Raw genomic sequence first — 21484 nt, forward strand, 5'->3', positions numbered from 1 at the left:
AAAAAAGGAAATGAAACGGATTGGACAGAATTCTTCCTCTCTCAATTTCTCGTCCTCTCCATCGCTCTCACCATCTCACGATTTCACCTCTCTCACTCACCACCGCTCTCTCTCATTCACTCTAACTCAACAAAACGCCTCTCAATACAAAATGCAAACTGTTCTTCCCAATAGAAACAAAATCCATTTGGAAAAAGGCGAAGAACAATACAAAGATTCGACAACAAACGAAACATATACCTTCGATTGGCCCTGAATAGTGGTGCATCACGAAATAAGAATGAAATAGAGGTCAGAGATGAAGACTCACCTCTTGCAATGGGATTGATCAACAAACTTTGACGACCAGGTAATCGTCCTCTTCAACTCCTCCGAGCGCTCCTTTTTTATATTTCGTTAAGCTTTTTTGAACTGTAGCCACAAAGATCCTCTTGGGTTTCTCCGTCGCCGCTATCTCTAACCCTCTTTTTTTTTTCTACTATGGTTTTTCGTCCTTTTATACTCACCCTGTTTAGGGTTTTGAGCTGGTTACTCAGATCAAAAGGGGTACCCTGCGAAATCCTTTAGGGTGCTCAGTTTGTTTGCCTCATTTCGGTACTTAATCTGGAAAAGGTAATACGATCCGTGCGCTTTCTTCTTGAATTTGTCTTGATTTCCAATTTGGGATTTCTTGTAATTTCTACAGTTTTGACTAATGGCCATGTTTTTACTGCAGTGAAAAATGGTTAACGCATGAATGGCTTCGGTTCGGATTCGTGCTCAGGAGGTTTATTTAATAATCCTGTTAATGCTGCATCATTTTGCCACTACAAGTTGGATGATATGCTATGCAATATCATGTGGAAATAAGGTTATGACGATGATCTTTACAGCCAGGACAATACCACATGTCTTCTGGGCCAAGAGGTTCTTCTTGTAAGAATACTTCAAGACACTTATACGGAGAAACTGGTTCTTGAGGTCTCTTTGCAAAAAAGCCAGACTTGCAAACCTCGGGCAACGAACTACAAAGCTGTGTGTCATATTTTTTAGTCTGTTTTTCTGACCAACATACAAGCACGTGCAACAGGTTTAACTCTCCATTTACTGTAAATGGTTCGTTCATTAATATTTTGGAATTCTTAACAGTCCTCTTCTCATCTGTTAGGTAAAACTCCATTTCTATATCTGAAGGTGTATCTAACCCATTTACATTTGGATCTGAACAAGGATCTGTAACCCCTTCTACTTCTACAACTTCAGTTCTCTCAGACGCAGCACAATTTTCTAAGGTCCCTTCAATTGAATCTTGTAATGGATGGAACCACTTCAGATACAAATTGCAGAGACCAGATCCCTTTACAACATTGCAAAGACTAGCCACAACAGGAATTCCGAATGCCTTCCAATTTGGAGCCGATTTCCCGTAGATGTATTGCTCCTCCATCCGCTGATTAATAAAGACGACCAGAGGGGCCTTCCCATTACCTTTCGGAAACCGGTAAGCAACTAGTTTGTCAGCATTTCTGATCAATGATAATGAATCAGCTGGATCTTCAAGGAAGCGTATGATACAATTGTTGTATACCTCAGCTACTAAGAAGGTCTCATCAGGCCCCAAAGAGCATGCGATGCTAAGAGCACGTGTAAGATCTTCAAACTTTCCATGTTTTGGAACGGAAATTGTATATGGTGATAATTGAGGCATTCCATCACCAATGTTACTAAAAACAGTTAAAGTCATTGTCCGCATTGTTGCTGAAGGTAGAGGTAATGACAAGTACATGAATGGATCAAATGTCACAGAGACCTTCCTACAAACAGGACAAACTAATGTTGATTTATATTGGCCTTGGCACACGTCAACAATGACTAAATCACTGCGAGCCAGATGATAATGCCAATATGTTGTTTTCACTTCGCTTTGCTTTGTTTTCTTCCACAGAGTGCCAAACATCCAAATGCGCCTACCAACCTTGTTTCAACGGAATATTTCCCATCAGGTGCATTTAAACTCTTTAGCTTCTCATTAACCTTCCTTTCTGGTTCAAATACTCTTTCGCATAATCATACATACGAGGTGCTAAATGATGCTAAATTTTGTTGACAAATTGGCTTTGACCACTCCATCTTTGTACTTTTCAATGCAGGAACAAAAGAATCACTAATCATCTTGAAGAAATCAAGCTTCATTATGCTATCGCAAATCCTGCAGAAGACGAATTGGTTTCGGTTTTCTCACGTTAACGTTGCACTGCATAATGTTCCATCACCCGGGGACTTTGAAACTGCAGCAGCAGCACCAGATGATTTGGAGCTTGGGAAAGTGTGGCCTCCCATAACAACATGCTATCTTCAAGAGGATTGAGTTCATCTGGACTATTAATATCAATTCCATTCTCTAGAAGTGGCAGTAGAATATTGTATCTTGACTTCGGTACTAATGATGCTCTAGATATCACTTCTTGTAACACAAGATGAGCAGCTCATTTAAAAGAGAATTTGAATAACAGTTGCTAATAGAGCATAACTGGTTTGTATGTTTCGATTCCAAACTGTAATTGTAATCTTTTACCACAATATAATGGTGGTCCCACTCTAAGGTACTCAGAAATGTTACTGAAATAACCCTGTAGGTACTAAGAAACGATTTTAACCCACTTTGGTTTGTACAATCACCATTGACCATGCCAACAGAGTTTCCATTATTCATAACATTAGATGGAACATGGTCCGCATTAGCTGTAGTTGACATTTCCCGTTGTGCAACACTGGTTTTATTTGGAGCAAACACATCAACAGAAGTTGGAGAGCTGTAATAAGAACAAAGATACTGATACTATTGCAGCCCATACAATTGACCATCATGTTGAACCATTGGAGAAAAGGAATTGGGTGAAGCATACGCTCCATATGGTGTACATCCATAACCTTGATACATATAAGAGCAGTTATCCCCATAAACCCCTTGAGCCATCCCTCCGTCAAGGTTCATATAATTAGAATAGCCACTCCAATCTCCTTGACCATCATAACCTTACCTCCATAATAATATGCAGTAGAAAGGTATCCATTTGGAAGATGACTTTGTAATTTATGAAAATGTTGTAATGCTATTTTGATTTTGAAATGTACTATGGATATAAAAATGGATTTTTTTAGAAATAATCCAAGACTAATTTAAATATCAATTTAGATAATAATAAAAAATCAGTAGAAAACCCAATTAAAATCAAATTAATCCAATAATTTGTTACAATTACCTTTGACATCAATTCTAACATCTATTTGAAAATTAAAATCAATTAGAGTTTTGAATCATTAGTAAAAATAACAATTAAAATTAAATTGAAATTTGGGAGTTATTGAAATTAAAATCAAAAATTGAAAAATTACAAAAGTCAAATGATTAAAATCCATTTTATAGTCAAAAGCACCATGATCAAAAAGGCATAGACAATGATCAATGTGTAACAAAAATATGGAGTTGGGAATGAATGTATGCAAATGAATTTTAGGCCAAGTGCCAAATAAAAATAAAAATTCAGGACCAAAATCGGGGTATGACAGTTGCCCCTATTTAAGCGTCTTCAACTAGAGAATATGAAGCAGGACACTCTTCATATGAGCATAGTGGGAGATGGTTAATTACTAAGAAGACCCGGATTTTGATCCTGAATCCCTACGACATGGTGTGATATGATATGATATGCATGACATGATATGCGTGGATGCATGATTTTTTTTGCTATTTTTATCTGCTAGGGATATGGTAGACCCTTGATAGGAGATGTTACTAGACAGACCAACCTGTGGGGAATGCCGATGGTCCACAGGAAGACAGACAAGTGGTAAGAAACAAACTCGCCGGGGAAAACAAATCCTGCTGGAGAGTCAAACACACACTGGGGAGTAATCTGAGTGGAGTGTGATAAGCAGTATTTAGAGTACAAGAGAGTAAGTTCATAATTTGACTTACTAAGCCCGAATACGAGAATTTCCACAACAGGTTCATGTATGACCTGACAATGCTGGGGAATAATCATGGAGAAAAACTCTTCAGAACAGGTTCAAGTATGACCTGACACCGGAATAAAAGCTCAACAACAGGTTCATACATGACCTGAATAGTATTGAACAAACAGAGAAAGAATCTCAGAGCAGGTTCAAGTATGACCTGACACCGGAATGAAACTGAACAACAGGTTCATACATGACCTGAATAGTATTGAACAAAAGGGAAAAAAACTCTTCAGAGCAAGTTCAAGTATGACCTGACCCCGGAATAAAAGCTCAACAACAGGTTCATACATGACCTGAATAGTATTGAACAAAAATTAGAAAAACTCTTCAGAGCAGGTTCAAGTATGACCTGACCCCGGAATAAAAGCTCAACAACAGGTTCAAACATGACCTGAATAGTATTGAACAAAAATGGAAAAATTCTTCAGAGCAAGTTCAAGTATGACCTGACCCCGGAATAAAAGCTCAACAACAGGTTCAAACATGACCTGAATAGTATTGAACAAAAATGGAAAAACTCTTCAGAGCAAGTTCAAGTATGACCTGACCCCGGAATAAAAGCTCAACAACAGGTTCATACATGACCTGAATGGTATTGAAAAAAATTTGGAAAAACTCTTCAGAGCAGGTTCAAGTATGACCTGACCCCGGAATAAAAGCTCAACAACAGGTTGATACATGACCTGAATGGTATTGAACAAAAATTGGAAAAACTCTTTAGAGCAGGTTCAAGTATGACCTGACCCCGGAATAAAAGCTCAACAACAGGTTCATACATGACCTGAATAGTATTGAACAAAAATTGGAAAAACTCTTCAGAGCAGGTTCAAGTATGACCTGACCCCGGAATAAAAGCTCAACAACAGGTTGATACATGACCTGAATGGTATTGAACAAAAATTGGAAAAACTCTTCAGAGCAGGTTCAAGTATGACCTGACCCCGGAATAAAAGCTCAACAACAGGTTCATACATGACCTGAATAGTATTGAACAAAAATTGGAAAAACTCTTCAGAGCAGGTTCAAGTATGACCTGACCCCGGAATAAAAGCTCAACAACAGGTTCATACATGACCTGAATAGTATTGAACAAAACTTGGAAAAACTCTTCAGAGCAAGTTCAAGTATGACCTGACCCCGAGATAAAAACAATGGGACTCTGACCGTAAGCAATGGACTAAACCACCCTTTAACGGATTTTGCCAACAACAATTGGACTTGAAAATGACCGTGAAAACCGGATGTTGGTTTAGGGATACCAAAGACAAGCTGGAATTAGAGGTCAAAGGATCTAGGATCGACAACAAGACCTGGGTCAATGCAAAATGAGCACGAAGTACATTTCGGCTATGCATGATTTGAATTTCCTTTTATGCATGATATATGAATGATCATGATTATGAGAATGCTGACACTGGGCAGACTGGGAGTTTGTAAAGGCTTTTTATGGAAGCTCATGATTCCTCAACACCGAGAACTCAACCGAATATTTTATGATAGATGTCGTCAAGGGAGGATTCTATCCAGTTTGATGGCCACAACTTAGCCAATGGATCCTTTTGGAGGATTAATGAATCGTGCTAGCATAATTTTCGGGCACTCGTCTTAAACTCGATAGTTGTTGACGTATGGCAGAATTTGTTTGAGCAGTTTGAAAGCACGAAGAAAGAGGTTCTGCCCCTCTGTGGCTCATCTTGCCCCCAGTTTGTTGGGTCTTTGGAAATGTTCACCTTGAAAGTGGGTTTGGAAACAACTTTCCATGAGACTACCTCGAGATGGCTTGCCCCAAGTGTTTGAAACTTGCAGTGGTCTGAACTTGACTAACCAAATACTGGAATGGTAGACTCTTGATTGATTGTCCTTTGGATAGCTGGACTCATTGAGCTCTGGGGTGGCTTGCCCCGGTCTAAGTCTTGAAGCAAATTACTCTTGGCTAACTGAACCTTGGAGTGATTGGACTTACTGAGCTCTGAGGTGGCTTGCCCCGGTCTGATTCTTGAAGCAGATTACTCTTGGCTAGATGACCCTTAGGGTGATTAGCTCGAATTAACTGATGCTCAAAGTGATTTGCCCCTAAATAGACTTCCTTCACTCCATCAAGTTCCTCAACTGTGTATTGAATTTCTTTGATGCTAAGTGTTGACTCGCAAGTAAGATTGTTCATTCAAAAATGGTAATTTTAATTCAATGCTTATGCAAAAATTTGAAATCAAAATTTATTGATATGAATGGGTGAAATATAGTGAGAGGGTCAATGATAAGAACACAATGATGATCTAGTCACTCACAGTACGCAAGTTGGTGCCATCAAATGATTAACAAAAATCGTTTGGAGTCAGGCTAACACAATCTTGTTGTAGTATGCTTTCAAAATAAACCCTGTCTCAATTAGGTCTTTTAAGGGTTATAACGTGGTCTGGTTCACGGTTTTTAAACAAAAGGATATAAGGCTCAAATTTTTTTTTTTTACCCACCCCTTCTTCTTGATGATCTCCAGATCCTACGTTCAGTTAATTCAATACACGCATTCGACTTCCAAGAGGGTGCGAAAGTGGAAATGAGGGTTCAAGGTGAGATTTTCTTGAAATGGCAGTCACTTTATTTTGTTTTTGTCGAGGATTTAATGACCTCTTTTGATTGTTTTTCCTTATCCCTGATTTTTCCTTGACCGCTTCTTTGAAGCTTTCGGTCCATCGGGATGCCCTGACTTTTGCCTAAGTCATTTTGTGGTATTTGACTTTGCGGGCTTTTTTATTTTTTAAAGGTATTGACTGCCACATTATTGGTGGATAAGGATTCAACCACCACTAATTTTAGCTTTTCTTAACTTCTTCGACACTTCAACATGTGCGCGAAGGATAACATGTGGTTGAACCTAATTGGAGGGTGTACATATGGACGATTTTTTTTGAAAGATCGAATGCACGATCAAACTATCTGAACACAACTACCCTGCCCCAGGTTAAGATTAAGGGTTTTAGATCCGAAATAAACACCAACTTCTAGGCTCAAAGTGGTTGACTAGGGATTAACTCCTTATTTCTTCAGTGTTTGGGGATTTGAAACAATGCCTTACATCATCGACAAGGTTTTACTCAAAAGCATACCACAACAATTTCAGGTGTTTCGTTTTCATCATCCTCCTTCCAATCTTTGTTAACACAACGGTTTGATAAACAAAAGTGAATGAGAGGAGTATTTTTGTTTTTTAACATAAATGAAAAACGAGTGAATACGAATGGATTAATTCAAAAGATGCATAAACATTTCATTAATCTTACCAATTCAAATAAAACAACAATGTTTAAAAGCAAATAACAACCAACATGCAAAGAAACTACAAAAGAAGTGTTGAAACAACCAAATGATTGCCAGCTCTAGGGAATTGACTTCTTCAAACTTGAAGGTTTGGATCAACAAGCTTTTCGACATTGGCATGATGATCTTCAAATTCTTTTCCTTCATTCTCATCGTTGAACGCAACCCTCTTTAATCCACTACTCACTTCTCCTTTTCTTTCATTGGTATGGATCGTGACATTGGAAATCCAAGACGGTATCTCAATGCTCTTACCAGGAAACAATGATAGCTCATTAGCCATATCCCTGACATCTTCCTTGTGGTACAAAACCTTGAGGGGTCTCAAGGGTCCTTTCCCTTTCTCATTATCTGGCCCAGAAATCAAGGTACATGTACCTGAGCCTTCCTCCTTGAGTGTTAGTGACCCTATGTCAATCAATCCTTGCAGCTTGAGCTTAAAACTCTTGCATTCCTCGATGGAGTGCCCCACTGTTCCAGTATGGTATCCACACTTGACCTTCGGATGATCTTCTTCAAAGATTAAGCTCTTTTTGGTAATCAACCCTCGCACCAAGGCTTTCAGCGCTAGGCAAGAATCCAAGTCATGTCCCAATGCTCCTTTATGGAATTCACATGTTGCATTTGGATTGTACCATGGCAGGTCTGGTGACACAGGTGTGAGAGCTCGAGGGGTCACCAAAGCATTCTGGATTAGTTGCGGGTAGAGCTTGCTATATGGCACCGGAATCGAGTCATTGTGATCCTTGTTCCTCTTGTTCTGATTCTGATTTTTGTTCTGAACCTAGCTTTGGTGACTTTGAGGAGGAATAGCCAGAGGATGTTGCTGATGACGTCTTGAGGGAGGTCCATATACTGGTAAATGAGGAGTTGCCACATAGAATTTCCCTTGACCTGGGGTGACACCAGATGGATGCGGGGTAATAGCTCTCTTTGTTGCAGCAGTGTATATTGGGTGACCCTCTTTTCTCAACAAGACTTGCAGGGTTTCCAAGACCCATCTCATTTGGCTCTTCAAAAGATTAAGTTCCCCCTTCAGTGCTTCTTGGCCTTTCCTTAGCTCGTCCATCATCTCCTGAGACATGGTTCTTTGTTCTAAACGCGTGTTGAGAATCACTTTGCTTCACGGACAAAGGATGGATGAGTTTTTTTTATTTTGTCTGGAAAATGACATGCATTATGATGAGATGCATATGCAAGGGAATGCGAATGAATGCAATGCAAGCCATGCATATTCGTTTTTTTTCTCAATACACGGGTTCAAAAGTCTGAGGTACTGATGAATCAGATTGCTCTCCAAGAATAGGTTCTCACCGGGTATGATCTAAGTTTTTTTTTAAAAAGTTCCTAGAGTCATGGATCCATTAGACTGTTTGCTACCTGCGGCAACTTACTTGCCGGGCATCAACTCCATCTAAAGAATCTACTCTAAGTGAGGTTCTCGCATCAATCCAACAAGAAATACATCTCGCAGACCCACACTACGCAACCATCTTTCCTAGTTGGGCAAAGAACTAAGGTTCTACAAATGGTTCTCAGAGTCATGGATCCTAAAGAAAATATCGAAGCTTACGACAACTTACTTGCCGAGCGACAACATCCTCTCAAGAATCTACTCTAAGTAAGGTTCTCGTATCGATCCAACGAGAAATACATCTCGCGGACCCGCACTACTCAACCTCGTCCTATCTTATGTTTTTACTCGAGACTCGGGTAAAAAGTCTCTCCCACAAGGTTTGCAATCGGAGTATCCAAGTACCAAACCATAGTCGAACCAATACAACAGATTCATATCAATATGACAATAGAGATAGTAAAAATAATAAAGAAAAGCCACATAGGTAAACAAACAAAGGAACACAAACGACCTAACTAGGCTTGACTCACTTAGGTATTTGTCTTCCCCAGCAAAGTCGCCATCTGTCGCACCTCGAAAAAATGGGGATACGACTTCAAAGCGAAGCGCGATCGCACGCTCGCAATGATGGACTGAACAGAGTCGCCACCGAACTTTGTTTATTCCTAAAAAGGAAAGGGGAAATATCGATAAAACCCAAGACAAAAGAAAGGATAAGATATGGTCATCGCAACCAATATCAGGGTTCGGGAGTCGATTACGCAAGGGGAAGGTATTAGCACCCCTCACGTCCGTTGTACTCAACGGGAACCATTAGGTTAGTTGTGTGCATTAATGTTAGTTTAAATGTTAGGCTTTTTAGTTATTAGGTGGGAAAGAAAGAATAGAAGAGAGAAGAAATGTTTTTGGATTTTGACGAAGGACTAAACCTAAGTTTTTTATTAGTGGGCCTGACAAGATTTAAAAATCCTGCTCCTACGTATCTCAAAAGAGAAATCAAGGCTTACGTAGTTCTGGGTAGAAAAATGTTTGTTTGTTGGTCAATTTTAGCGAAAGCTATATCGTATTAATTGACGAAAACATCGTTTTACCCAAAACAGATGAGGAGTGGACGCGTACCACACATCGAACGGATTTATAAATCTACATTCGGAAAAGCGTCATTTATCTCTACTCAACAATCGTGGCCGAAACATTGTTTTGTATCACTTAAGACAATATATCTTTCATTTATGAAAAAGGTTTTTGATTAGTCGCACGGCGACGAGAAAAAGTTTGATTGGTTGGATGTATTTTGAGTGATGGCGAGAACTTGGATGAGCGAGATATACATCTCGAATCCTAGCCTCAGGAGTGCACGGTATACACCATGTTCTATTTCCATCTTTATTGAAAAAGTATTAAGGTATGAATTAGGTATTTTGAAGTTTGAAAGACGAGTACTTGTGACCTACAAGCTCTTACAGCTTGGGTCTAATACTCGGGACTACGTCTGGACATTCCACCCAGGCAGTCTGTTTCTTTCCAATATTGCTAAGAAAATGATTCGAATATTTATGAATGTTTTGGAGGGAAGACGAATATTTATGGCTTGCAAGCTCTTACAGCTTGAGCCTAATATTCGGGATTACGACTGGATATTCCCTCCAGGTAATCTTTTTCTTCCAACTTTATTAAGAAGATGGTTTGAGATATTTACAGGTGTTTTGGAGAGAAGACGAATATTTATGGCTTGCAAGCTCTTACAGCTTGAGCCTAATATTCGGGATTACGACTGGACATTCCATCCAGGTAACCTTTTTCTTCCAACTTTATTAAGAAAATGATTTTGAATATTGGAGTGTTAAAGAGAAGACGAATATTTATGGCTTGCAAGCTCTTACAGCTTGAGCCTAATATTCGGGATTACGACTGGACATTCCATCCAGGTAACCTTTTTCTTCACGCTTTATTTAGAAGGTGATTTGAGGTATTTACGGATATTTTGGCGAGAAGACGAATATTTATGACTTACAAGCTCTTATAGCTTGAGCCTAATATTCGGGATTACGACTGGACATTCCATCCAGGTAATCTTTTTCTTCACGTTTTATTTAGAAAATGATTTGAGGTATTTCCGGATATTTTGGCGAGAAGACGAATATTTATGACTTACAAGCTCTTACAGCTTGAGCCTAATATTCGGGATTACGACTGGACATTCCATCCAGGTAATCTTTTTCTTCACGTTTTATTTAGAAAAATGATTTGAATATTAAATTAAAACAATTAAAGTACCGAGGTTTGAAATTATTGAAAGTTAAGTCGATGTTGCTTAAGAGCTCATTGTAAGAAGGCCCAAGAGTAAGCCATGTGAGGTTGATGGCGATGCTTAAAAGCAATCGACTTACAAGGGTATGAAAATGGGCTCGACATTGAATCGAGAAATATGATTTTAATAGTTTTAAAATGGTTTTGAATGAATGATGAAATATATAAAATAAAAAAAAAGATCAACCATGAGTATAATAAAAACATAAACATAAAATGAAATGCTAAAAGAAATGAAATACTAAAGGAAATACAAATGCTAAAAGAAATAAAATGCTAAAAGAAAATAAAATGCTAAAAAAAAAAAACCACATATGAGTATTGAACCCACTCCACTTAAGACTATGGAAACCACTCCTCTCCACCAGGCCATTTATCATTAGTTATTATCTTAATGCTAACTTAAATATATAAACTAAGATAGATTTAAAAAGAATTAAAATAAAAAAAACTAAATAATAAAAAAACTGTTGGTCTACTAGTAATTAAACCCAGCCGCATGGCTGTTGGGTTTACAAAGGGGAATAAGTTGGAAATGGTAAAAAAGAATCATAGTTAATTACCAATATTAATATCTACATCCAAAAGTCACTAAATGGGATTAAAAGGTTTTTAGCCAGACTTAAAGTGAACAATAAAAATAAAAAAAGGAAATGAAACGGATTGGACAGAATTCTTCCTCTCTCAATTTCTCGTCCTCTCCATCGCTCTCACCATCTCACGATTTCACCTCTCTCACTCACCGCCGCTCTCTCTCATTCACTCTAACTCAACAAAACGCCTCTCAATACAAAATGCAAACTGTTCTTCCCAATAGAAACAAAATCCATTTGGAAAAAGGCGAAGAACAATACAAAGATTCGGCAACAAACGAAACATATACCTTCGATTGGCCCTGAATAGTGGTGCATCACGAAATAAGAATGAAATAGAGGTCAGAGATGAAGACTCACCTCTTGCAATGGGATTGATCAACAAACTTTGACGACCAGGTAATCGTCCTCTTCAACTCCTCCGAGCGCTCCTTTTTTATATTTCGTTAAGCTTTTTTGAACTGTAGCCACAAAGATCCTCTTGGGTTTCTCCGTCGCCGCTATCTCTAACCCTCTTTTTTTTTTCTACTAGGGTTTTTCGTCCTTTTATACTCACCCTGTTTAGGGTTTTGAGCTGGTTACTCAGATCAAAAGGGGTACCCTGCGAAATCCTTTAGGGTGCTCAGTTTGTTTGCCTCATTTCGGTACTTAATCTGGAAAAGGTAATACGATCCGTGCGCTTTCTTCTTGAATTTGTCTTGATTCCCAATTTGGGATTTCTTGTAATTTCTACAGTTTTGACTAATGGCCATGTTTTTACTGCAGTGAAAAATGGTTAACGCATGAATGGCTTCGGTTCGGATTCGTGCTCAGGAGGTTTATTTAATAATCCTGTTAATGCTGCATCATTTTGCCACTACAAGTTGGATGATATGCTATGCAATATCATGTGGAAATAAGGTTATGACGATGATCTTTACAGCCAGGACAATACCACATGTCTTCTGGGCCAAGAGGTTCTTCTTGTAAGAATACTTCAAGACACTTATACGGAGAAACTGGTTCTTGAGGTCTCTTTGCAAAAAAGCCAGACTTGCAAACCTCGGGCAACGAACTACAAAGCTGTGTGTCATATTTTTTAGTCTGTTTTTCTGACCAACATACAAGCACGTGCAGCAGGTTTAACTCTCCATTTACTGTAAATGGTTCGTTCATTAATATTTTGGAATTCTTAACAGTCCTCTTCTCATCTGTTAGGTAAAACTCCATTTCTATATCTGAAGGTGTATCTAACCCATTTACATTTGGATCTGAACAAGGATCTGTAACCCCTTCCACTTCTACAACTTCAGTTCTCTCAGACGCAGCACAATTTTCTAAGGTCCCTTCAATTGAATCTTGTAATGGATGGAACCACTTCAGATACAAATTGCAGAGACCAGATCCCTTTACAACATTGCAAAGACTAGCCACAACAGGAATTCCGAATGCCTTCCAATTTGGAGCCGATTTCCCGTAGATGTATTGCTCCTCCATCCGCTGATTAATAAAGACGACCAGAGGGGCCTTCCCATTATCTTTCGGAAACCGGTAAGCAACTAGTTTGTCAGCATTTCTGATCAATGATAATGAATCAGCTGGATCTTCAAGGAAGCGTATGATACAATTGTTGTATACCTCAGCTACTAAGAAGGTTTCATCAGGCCCCAAAGAGCATGCGATGCTAAGAGCACGTGTAAGATCTTCAAACTTTCCATGTTTTGGAACGGAAATTGTATATGGTGATAATTGAGGCATTCCATCACCAATGTTACTAAAAACAGTTAAAGTCATTGTCCGCATTGTTGCTGAAGGTAGAGGTAATGACAAGTACATGAATGGATCAAATGTCACAGAGACCTTCCTACAAACAGGACAAACTAATGTTGATTTATATTGGCCTTGGCACACGTCAACAATGACTAAATCACTGCGAGCCAGACGATAATGCCAATACGTTGTTTTCACTTCGGTTTGCTTTGTTTTCTTCCACAGAGTGCCAAACATCCAAATGCGCCTACCAACCTTGTTTCAACGGAATATTTCCCATCAGGTGCATTTAAACTCTTTAGCTTCTCATTAACCTTCCTTTCTGGTTCAAATACTCTTTCGCATAATCATACATACGAGGTGCTAAATGATGCTAAATTTTGTTGACAAATTGGCTTTGACCACTCCATCTTTGTACTTTTCAATGCAGGAACAAAAGAATCACTAATCATCTTGAAGAAATCAAGCTTCATTATGCTATCGCAAATCCTGCAAAAGACGAATTGGTTTCGGTTTTCTCACGTTAACGTTGCACTGCATAATGTTCCATCACCTGGGGACTTTGAAACTGCAGCAGCAGCACCAGATGATTTGGAGCTTGGGAAAGTGTGGCCTCCTATAACAACATGCTATCTTCAAGAGGATTGAGTTCATCTGGACTATTAATATCAATTCCATTCTCTAGAAGTGGCAGTAGAATATTGTATCTTGACTTCGGTACTAATGATGCTCTAGATATCACTTCTTGTAACACAAGATGAGCAGCTCATTTAAAAGAGAATTTGAATAACAGTTGCTAATAGAGCATAACTGGTTTGTATGTTTCGATTCCAAACTGTAATTGTAATCTTTTACCACAATATAATGGTGGTCCCACTCTAAGGTACTCAGAAATGTTACTGAAATAACCCTGTAGGTACTAAGAAACGATTTTAACCCACTTTGGTTTGTACAATCACCATTGACCATGCCAACAGAGTTTCCATTATTCATAACATTAGATGGAACATGGTCCGCATTAGCTGTAGTTGACATTTCCCGTTGTGCAACACTGGTTTTATTTGGAGCAAACACATCAACAGAAGTTGGAGAGCTGTAATAAGAACAAAGATACTGATACTATTGCAGCCCATACAATTGACCATCATGTTGAACCATTGGAGAAAAGGAATTGGGTGAAGCATACGCTCCATATGGTGTACATCCATAACCTTGATACATATAAGAGCAGTTATCCCCATAAACCCCTTGAGCCATCCCTCCGTCAAGGTTCATATAATTAGAATAGCCACTCCAATCTCCTTGACCATCATAACCTTACCTCCATAATAATATGCAGTAGAAAGGTATCCATTTGGAAGATGACTTTGTAATTTATGAAAATGTTGTAATGCTATTTTGATTTTGAAATGTACTATGGATATAAAAATGGATTTTTTTAGAAATAATCCAAGACTAATTTAAATATCAATTTAGATAATAATAAAAAATCAGTAGAAAACCCAATTAAAATCAAATTAATCCAATAATTTGTTACAATTACCTTTGACATCAATTCTAACATCTATTTGAAAATTAAAATCAATTAGAGTTTTGAATCATTAGTAAAAATAACAATTAAAATTAAATTGAAATTTGGGAGTTATTGAAATTAAAATCAAAAATTGAAAAATTACAAAAGTCAAATGATTAAAATCCATTTTATAGTCAAAAGCACCATGATCAAAAAGGCATAGACAATGATCAATGTGTAACAAAAATATGGAGTTGGGAATGAATGTATGCAAATGAATTTTAGGCCAAGTGCCAAATAAAAATAAAAATTCAGGACCAAAATCGGGGTATGACAGTTGCCCCTATTTAAGCGTCTTCAAATAGAGAATATGAAGCAGGACACTCTTCATATGAGCATAGTGGGAGATGGTTAATTACTAAGAAGACCCGGATTTTAATCCTGAATCCCTATGACATGGTGTGATATGATATGATATGCATGACATGATATGCGTGGATGCATGATTTTTTTTGCTATTTTTATCAGCTAGGGATATGGTAGACCCTTGATAGGAGATGTTACTAGACAGACCAACCTGTGGGGAATGCCGATGGTCCACAGGAAGACAGACAAGTGGTAAGAAACAAACTCGCTGGGGAAAACAAATCCTGCTGGAGAGTCAAACACACACTGGGGAGTAATCTGAGTGGAGTGTGATAAGCAGTATTTAGAGTACAAGAGAGTAAGTTCACAATTTGACTTACTAAGCCCGAATACGAGAATTTCCACAACAGGTTCATGTATGGCCTGACAATGCTGGGGAATAATCATGGAGAAAAACTCTTCAGAACAGGTTCAAGTATGACCTGACACCGGAATAAAAGCTCAACAACAGGTTCATACATGACCTGAATAGTATTGAACAAACAGAGAAAGAATCTCAGAGCAGGTTCAAGTATGACCTGACACCGGAATGAAGCTGAACAACAGGTTCATACATGAATTGAATAGTATTGAACAAAAGGGAAAAAAACTCTTCAGAGCAAGTTCAAGTATGACCTGACCCCGGAATAAAAGCTCAACAACAGGTTCATACATGACCTGAATAGTATTGAAAAAAAATTGGAAAAACTCTTCAGAGCAGGTTCAAGTATGACCTGACCCCGGAATAAAAGCTCAACAACAGGTTCAAACATGACCTGAATAGTATTGAACAAAAATGGAAAAATTCTTCAGAGCAAGTTCAAGTATGACCTGACCCCGGAATAAAAGCTCAACAACAGGTTCAAACATGACCTGAATAGTATTGAACAAAAATGGAAAAACTCTTCAGAGCAAGTTCAAGTATGACCTGACCCCGGAATAAAAGCTCAACAACAGGTTCATACATGACCTGAATGGTATTGAACAAAAATTGGAAAAACTCTTCAGAGCAGGTTCAAGTATGACCTGACCCCGGAATAAAAGCTCAACAACAGGTTCATACATGACCTGAATGGTATTGAACAAAAATTGGAAAAACTCTTTAGAGCAGGTTCAAGTATGACCTGACCCCGGAATAAAAGCTCAACAACAGGTTCATACATGACCTGAATAGTATCGAACAAAAATTGGAAAAACTCTTCAGAGCAGGTTCAAGTATGACCTGACCCCGGAATAAAAGCTCAACAACAGGTTCATAGATGACCTGAATGGTATTGAACAAAAATTGGAAAAACTCTTCAGAGCAAGTTCAAGTATGACCTGACCCCGGAATAAAAGCTCAACAACAGGTTCATACATGACCTGAATAGTATTGAACAAAAATTGGAAAAACTCTTCAGAGCAGGTTCAAGTATGACCTGACCCCGGAATAAAAGCTCAACAACAGGTTCATACATGACCTGAATAGTATTGAACAAAACTTGGAAAAACTCTTCAGAGCAAGTTCAAGTATGACCTGACCCCGAGATAAAAACAATGGGACTCTGACCGTAAGCAATGGACTACAACCACCCTTTAACGGATTTTGCCAACAACAATTGGACTTGAAAATGACCGTGAAAACTGGATGTTGGTTTAGGGATACCAAAGACAAGCTGGAATTATAGGTCAAAGGATCTAGGATCGACAACAAGACCTGGGTCAATGCAAAATGAGCACGAAGTACATTTCGGCTATGCATGATTTGAATTTCCTTTTATGCATGATATATGAATGATCATGATTATGAGAATGCTGACACTGGGCAGACTGGGAGTTTGTAAAGGCTTTTTATGGAAGCTCATGATTCCTCAACACCGAGAACTCAACCGAATATTTTATGATAGATGTCGTCAAGGGAGGATTCTATCCAATTTGATGGCCACAGCTTAGCCAATGGATCCTTTTGGAGGATTAATGAATCGTGCTAGCATAATTTTCGGGCACTCGTCTTAAACTCGATAGTTGTTGACGTATGGCAGAATTTGTTTGAGCAGTTTGAAAGCACGAAGAAAGAGGTTCTGCCCCTCTGTGGCTCATCTTGCCCCCAGTTTGTTGGGTCTTTGGAAATGTTCACCTTGAAAGTGGGTTTGGAAACAACTTTCCATGAGACTACCTCGAGATGGCTTGCCCCAAGTGTTTGAAACTTGCAGTGGTCTGAACTTGACTAACCAAATACTGGAATGGTAGACTCTTGATTGATTGTCCTTTGGATAGCTGGACTCATTGAGCTCTGGGGTGGCTTGCCCCGGTCTAAGTCTTGAAGCAAATTACTCTTGGCTAACTGAACCTTGGAGTGATTGGACTTACTAAGCTCTGAGGTGGCTTGCCCTGGTCTGATTCTTGAAGCAGATTACTCTTGGCTAGATGACCCTTAGGGTGATTAGCTCGAATTAACTGATGCTCAAAGTGATTTGCCCCTAAATAGACTTCCTTCACTCCATCAAGTTCCTCAACTGTGTATTGAATTTCTTTGATGCTAAGTGTTGACTCGCAAGTAAGATTGTTCATTCAAAAATGGTAATTTTAATTCAATGCTTATGCAAAAATTTGAAATCAAAATTTATTGATATGAATGGGTGAAATATAGTGAGAGGGTCAATGATAAGAACACAATGATGATCTAGTCACTCACAGTACGCAAGTTGGTGCCATCAAATGATTAACAAAAATCGTTTGGAGTCAGGCTAACACAATCTTGTTGTAGTATGCTTTCAAAATAAACCCTGTCTCAATTAGGTCTTTTAAGGGTTATAACGTGGTCTGGTTCACGGTTTTTAAACAAAAGGATATAAGGCTCAAATTTTTTTTTTTTACCCACCCCTTCTTCTTGATGATCTCCAGATCCTACGTTCAGTTAATTCAATACACGCATTCGACTTCCAAGAGGGTGCGAAAGTGGAAATGAGGGTTCAAGGTGAGATTTTCTTGAAATGGCAGTCACTTTATTTTGTTTTTGTCGAGGATTTAATGACCTCTTTTGATTGTTTTTCCTTATCCCTGATTTTTCCTGGACCGCTTCATTGAAGCTTTCGGTCCATCGGGATGCCCTGACTTTTGCCTAAGTCATTTTGTGGTATTTGACTTTGCGGGCTTTTTTATTTTTTAAAGGTATTGACTGCCACATTATTGGTGGATAAGGATTCAACCACCACTAATTTTAGCTTTTCTTAACTTCTTCGACACTTCAACATGTGCGCGAAGGATAACATGTGGTTGAACCTAATTGGAGGGTGTACATATGGACGATTTTTTTTGAAAGATCGAATGCACGATCAAACTATCTGAACACAACTACCCTGCCCCAGGTTAAGATTAAGGGTTTTAGATCCGAAATAAACACCAACTTCTAGGCTCAAAGTGGTTGACTAGGGATTAACTCCTTATTTCTTCAGTGTTTGGGGATTTGAAACAATGCCTTACATCATCGACAAGGTTTTACTCAAAAGCATACCACAACAATTTCAGGTGTTTCGTTTTCATCATCCTCCTTCCAATCTTTGTTAACACAACGGTTTGATAAACAAAAGTGAATGAGAGGAGTATTTTTGTTTTTTAACATAAATGAAAAACGAGTGAATACGAATGGATTAATTCAAAAGATGCATAAACATTTCATTAATCTTACCAATTCAAATAAAACAACAATGTTTAAAAGCAAATAACAACCAACATGCAAAGAAACTACAAAAGAAGTGTTGAAACAACCAAATGATTGCCAGCTCTAGGGAATTGACTTCTTCAAACTTGAAGGTTTGGATCAACAAGCTTTTCGACATTGGCATGATGATCTTCAAATTCTTTTCCTTCATTCTCATCGTTGAACGCAACCCTCTTTAATCCACTACTCACTTCTCCTTTTCTTTCATTGGTATGGATCGTGACATTGGAAATCCAAGACGGTATCTCAATGCTCTTACCAGGAAACAATGATAGCTCATTAGCCATATCCCTGACATCTTCCTTGTGGTACAAAACCTTGAGGGGTCTCAAGGGTCCTTTCCCTTTCTCATTATCTGGCCCAGAAATCAAGGTACATGTACCTGAGCCTTCCTCCTTGAGTGTTAGTGACCCTATGTCAATCAATCCTTGCAGCTTGAGCTTAAAACTCTTGCATTCCTCGATGGAGTGCCCCACTGTTCCAGTATGGTATCCACACTTGACCTTCGGATGATCTTCTTCAAAGATTAAGCTCTTTTTGGTAATCAACCCTCGCACCAAGGCTTTCAGCGCTAGGCAAGAATCCAAGTCATGTCCCAATGCTCCTTTATGGAATTCACATGTTGCATTTGGATTGTACCATGGCAGGTCTGGTGACACAGGTGTGAGAGCTCGAGGGGTCACCAAAGCATTCTGGATTAGTTGCGGGTAGAGCTTGCTATATGGCACCGGAATCGAGTCATTGTGATCCTTGTTCCTCTTGTTCTGATTCTGATTTTTGTTCTGAACCTGGCTTTGGTGACTTTGAGGAGGAATAGCCAGAGGATGTTGCTGATGACGTCTTGAGGGAGGTCCATATACTGGTAAATGAGGAGTTGCCACATAGAATTTCCCTTGACCTGGGGTGACACCAGATGGATGCGGGGTAATAGCTCTCTTTGTTGCAGCAGTGTATATTGGGTGACCCTCTTTTCTCAACAAGACTTGCAGGGTTTCCAAGACCCATCTCATTTGGCTCTTCAAAAGATTAAGTTCCCCCTTCAGTGCTTCTTGGCCTTTCCTTAGCTCGTCCATCACCTCCTGAGACATGGTTCTTTGTTCTAAACGCGTGTTGAGAATCACTTTGCTTCACGGACAAAGGATGGATGAGTTTTTTTTATTTTGTCTGGAAAATGACATTCATTATGATGAGATGCATATGCAAGGGAATGCGAATGAATGCAATGCAAGCCATGCATATTTGTTTTTTTTCTCAATACACGGGTTCAAAAGTCTGAGGTACTGATGAATCAGATTGCTCTCCAAGAATAGGTTCTCACCGGGTATGATCTAAGTTTTTTTTTTAAAAGTTCCTAGAGTCATGGATCCATTAGACTGTTTGCTACCTGCGGCAACTTACTTTCCGGGCATCAACTCCATCTAAAGAATCTACTCTAAGTGAGGTTCTCGCATCAATCCAACAAGAAATACATCTCGCAGACCCACACTACGCAACCATCTTTCCTAGTTGGGCAAAGAACTAAGGTTCTACAAATGGTTCTCAGAGTCATGGATCCTAAAGAAAATATCGAAGCTTACGACAACTTACTTGCCGAGCGACAACATCCTCTCAAGAATCTACTCTAAGTAAGGTTCTTGTATTGACCCAACGAGAAATACATCTCGCGGACCCGCACTACTCAACCTTGTCCTATCTTATGTTTTTACTCGAGACTCGGGTAAAAAGTCTCTCCCACAAGGTTTGCAATCGGAGTATCCAAGTACCAAACCATAGTCGAACCAATACAACAGATTCATATCAATATGACAATAGAGATAGTAAAAATAATAAAGAAAAGCCACATAGGTAAACAAACAAAGGAACACAAACGACCTAACTAGGCTTGACTCACTTAGGTATTTGTCTTCCCCAGCAGAGTCGCCATCTGTCGCACCTCGAAAAAATGGGGATACGACTTCAAAGCGAAGCGCGATCGCACGCTCGCAATGATGGACTGAACAGAGTCGCCACCGAACTTTGTTTATTCCTAAAAAGGAAAGGGGAAATATCGATAAAACCCAAGACAAAAGAAAGGATAAGATATGGTCATCGCAACCAATATCAGGGTTCGGGAGTCGACTACGCAAGGGGAAGGTATTAGCACCCCTCACGTCCGTTGTACTCAACGGGAACCATTAGGTTAGTTGTGTGCATTAATGTTAGTTTAAATGTTAGGCTTTTTAGTTATTAGGTGGGAAAGAAAGAATAGAAGAGAGAAGAAATGTTTTTGGATTTTGACGAAGGACTAAACCTAAGTTTTTTATTAGTGGGCCTGACAAGATTTAAAAATCCTGCTCCTACGTATCTCAAAAGAGAAATCAAGGCTTACGTAGTTCGGGGTAGAAAAATTTTTGTTTGTTGGTCAATTTTAGCGAAAGCTATATCGTATTAATTGACGAAAACATCGTTTTACCCAAAACAGATGAGGAGTGGACGCGTACCACACATCGAACGGATTTATAAATCTACATTCGGAAAAGCGTCATTTATCTCTACTC

At 38.9% G+C, this 21484-nt stretch overlaps 2 protein-coding genes across 2 annotated transcripts; both read right to left on the minus strand.

The window, feature by feature from the left end:
• Positions 1-835: 835 nt before the first annotated feature.
• LOC127081946 (ubiquitin carboxyl-terminal hydrolase 8-like) lies at positions 836-1936 on the minus strand. Its single transcript, XM_051022173.1, has one exon. It carries the CDS (start codon positions 1934-1936, stop codon positions 836-838), a length of 1101 nt encoding a protein of 366 aa, XP_050878130.1.
• A 10529-nt stretch (positions 1937-12465) lies between these two features.
• On the minus strand, positions 12466-13566 carry LOC127081947 (ubiquitin carboxyl-terminal hydrolase 8). Its single transcript, XM_051022174.1, has one exon. The coding sequence runs from the start codon at positions 13564-13566 to the stop codon at positions 12466-12468; it is 1101 nt and encodes a 366-aa protein (XP_050878131.1).
• Between the last annotated feature and the right edge of the window lie 7918 nt (positions 13567-21484).

This window comes from Lathyrus oleraceus, chromosome 5 (assembly GCF_024323335.1).
Source record: "Lathyrus oleraceus cultivar Zhongwan6 chromosome 5, CAAS_Psat_ZW6_1.0, whole genome shotgun sequence".
In the NCBI taxonomy this organism is placed as follows: domain Eukaryota; kingdom Viridiplantae; phylum Streptophyta; class Magnoliopsida; order Fabales; family Fabaceae; genus Lathyrus; species Lathyrus oleraceus.

What these genes read in the sequence shown, in the direction of transcription:
- LOC127081946 (XM_051022173.1), bottom strand. Translation starts at nt 1,936, where the DNA reads ATGTTTGGCACTCTGTGGAAGAAAACAAAGCAAAGCGAAGTGAAAACA.
- LOC127081947 (XM_051022174.1), bottom strand. Translation starts at nt 13,566, where the DNA reads ATGTTTGGCACTCTGTGGAAGAAAACAAAGCAAACCGAAGTGAAAACA.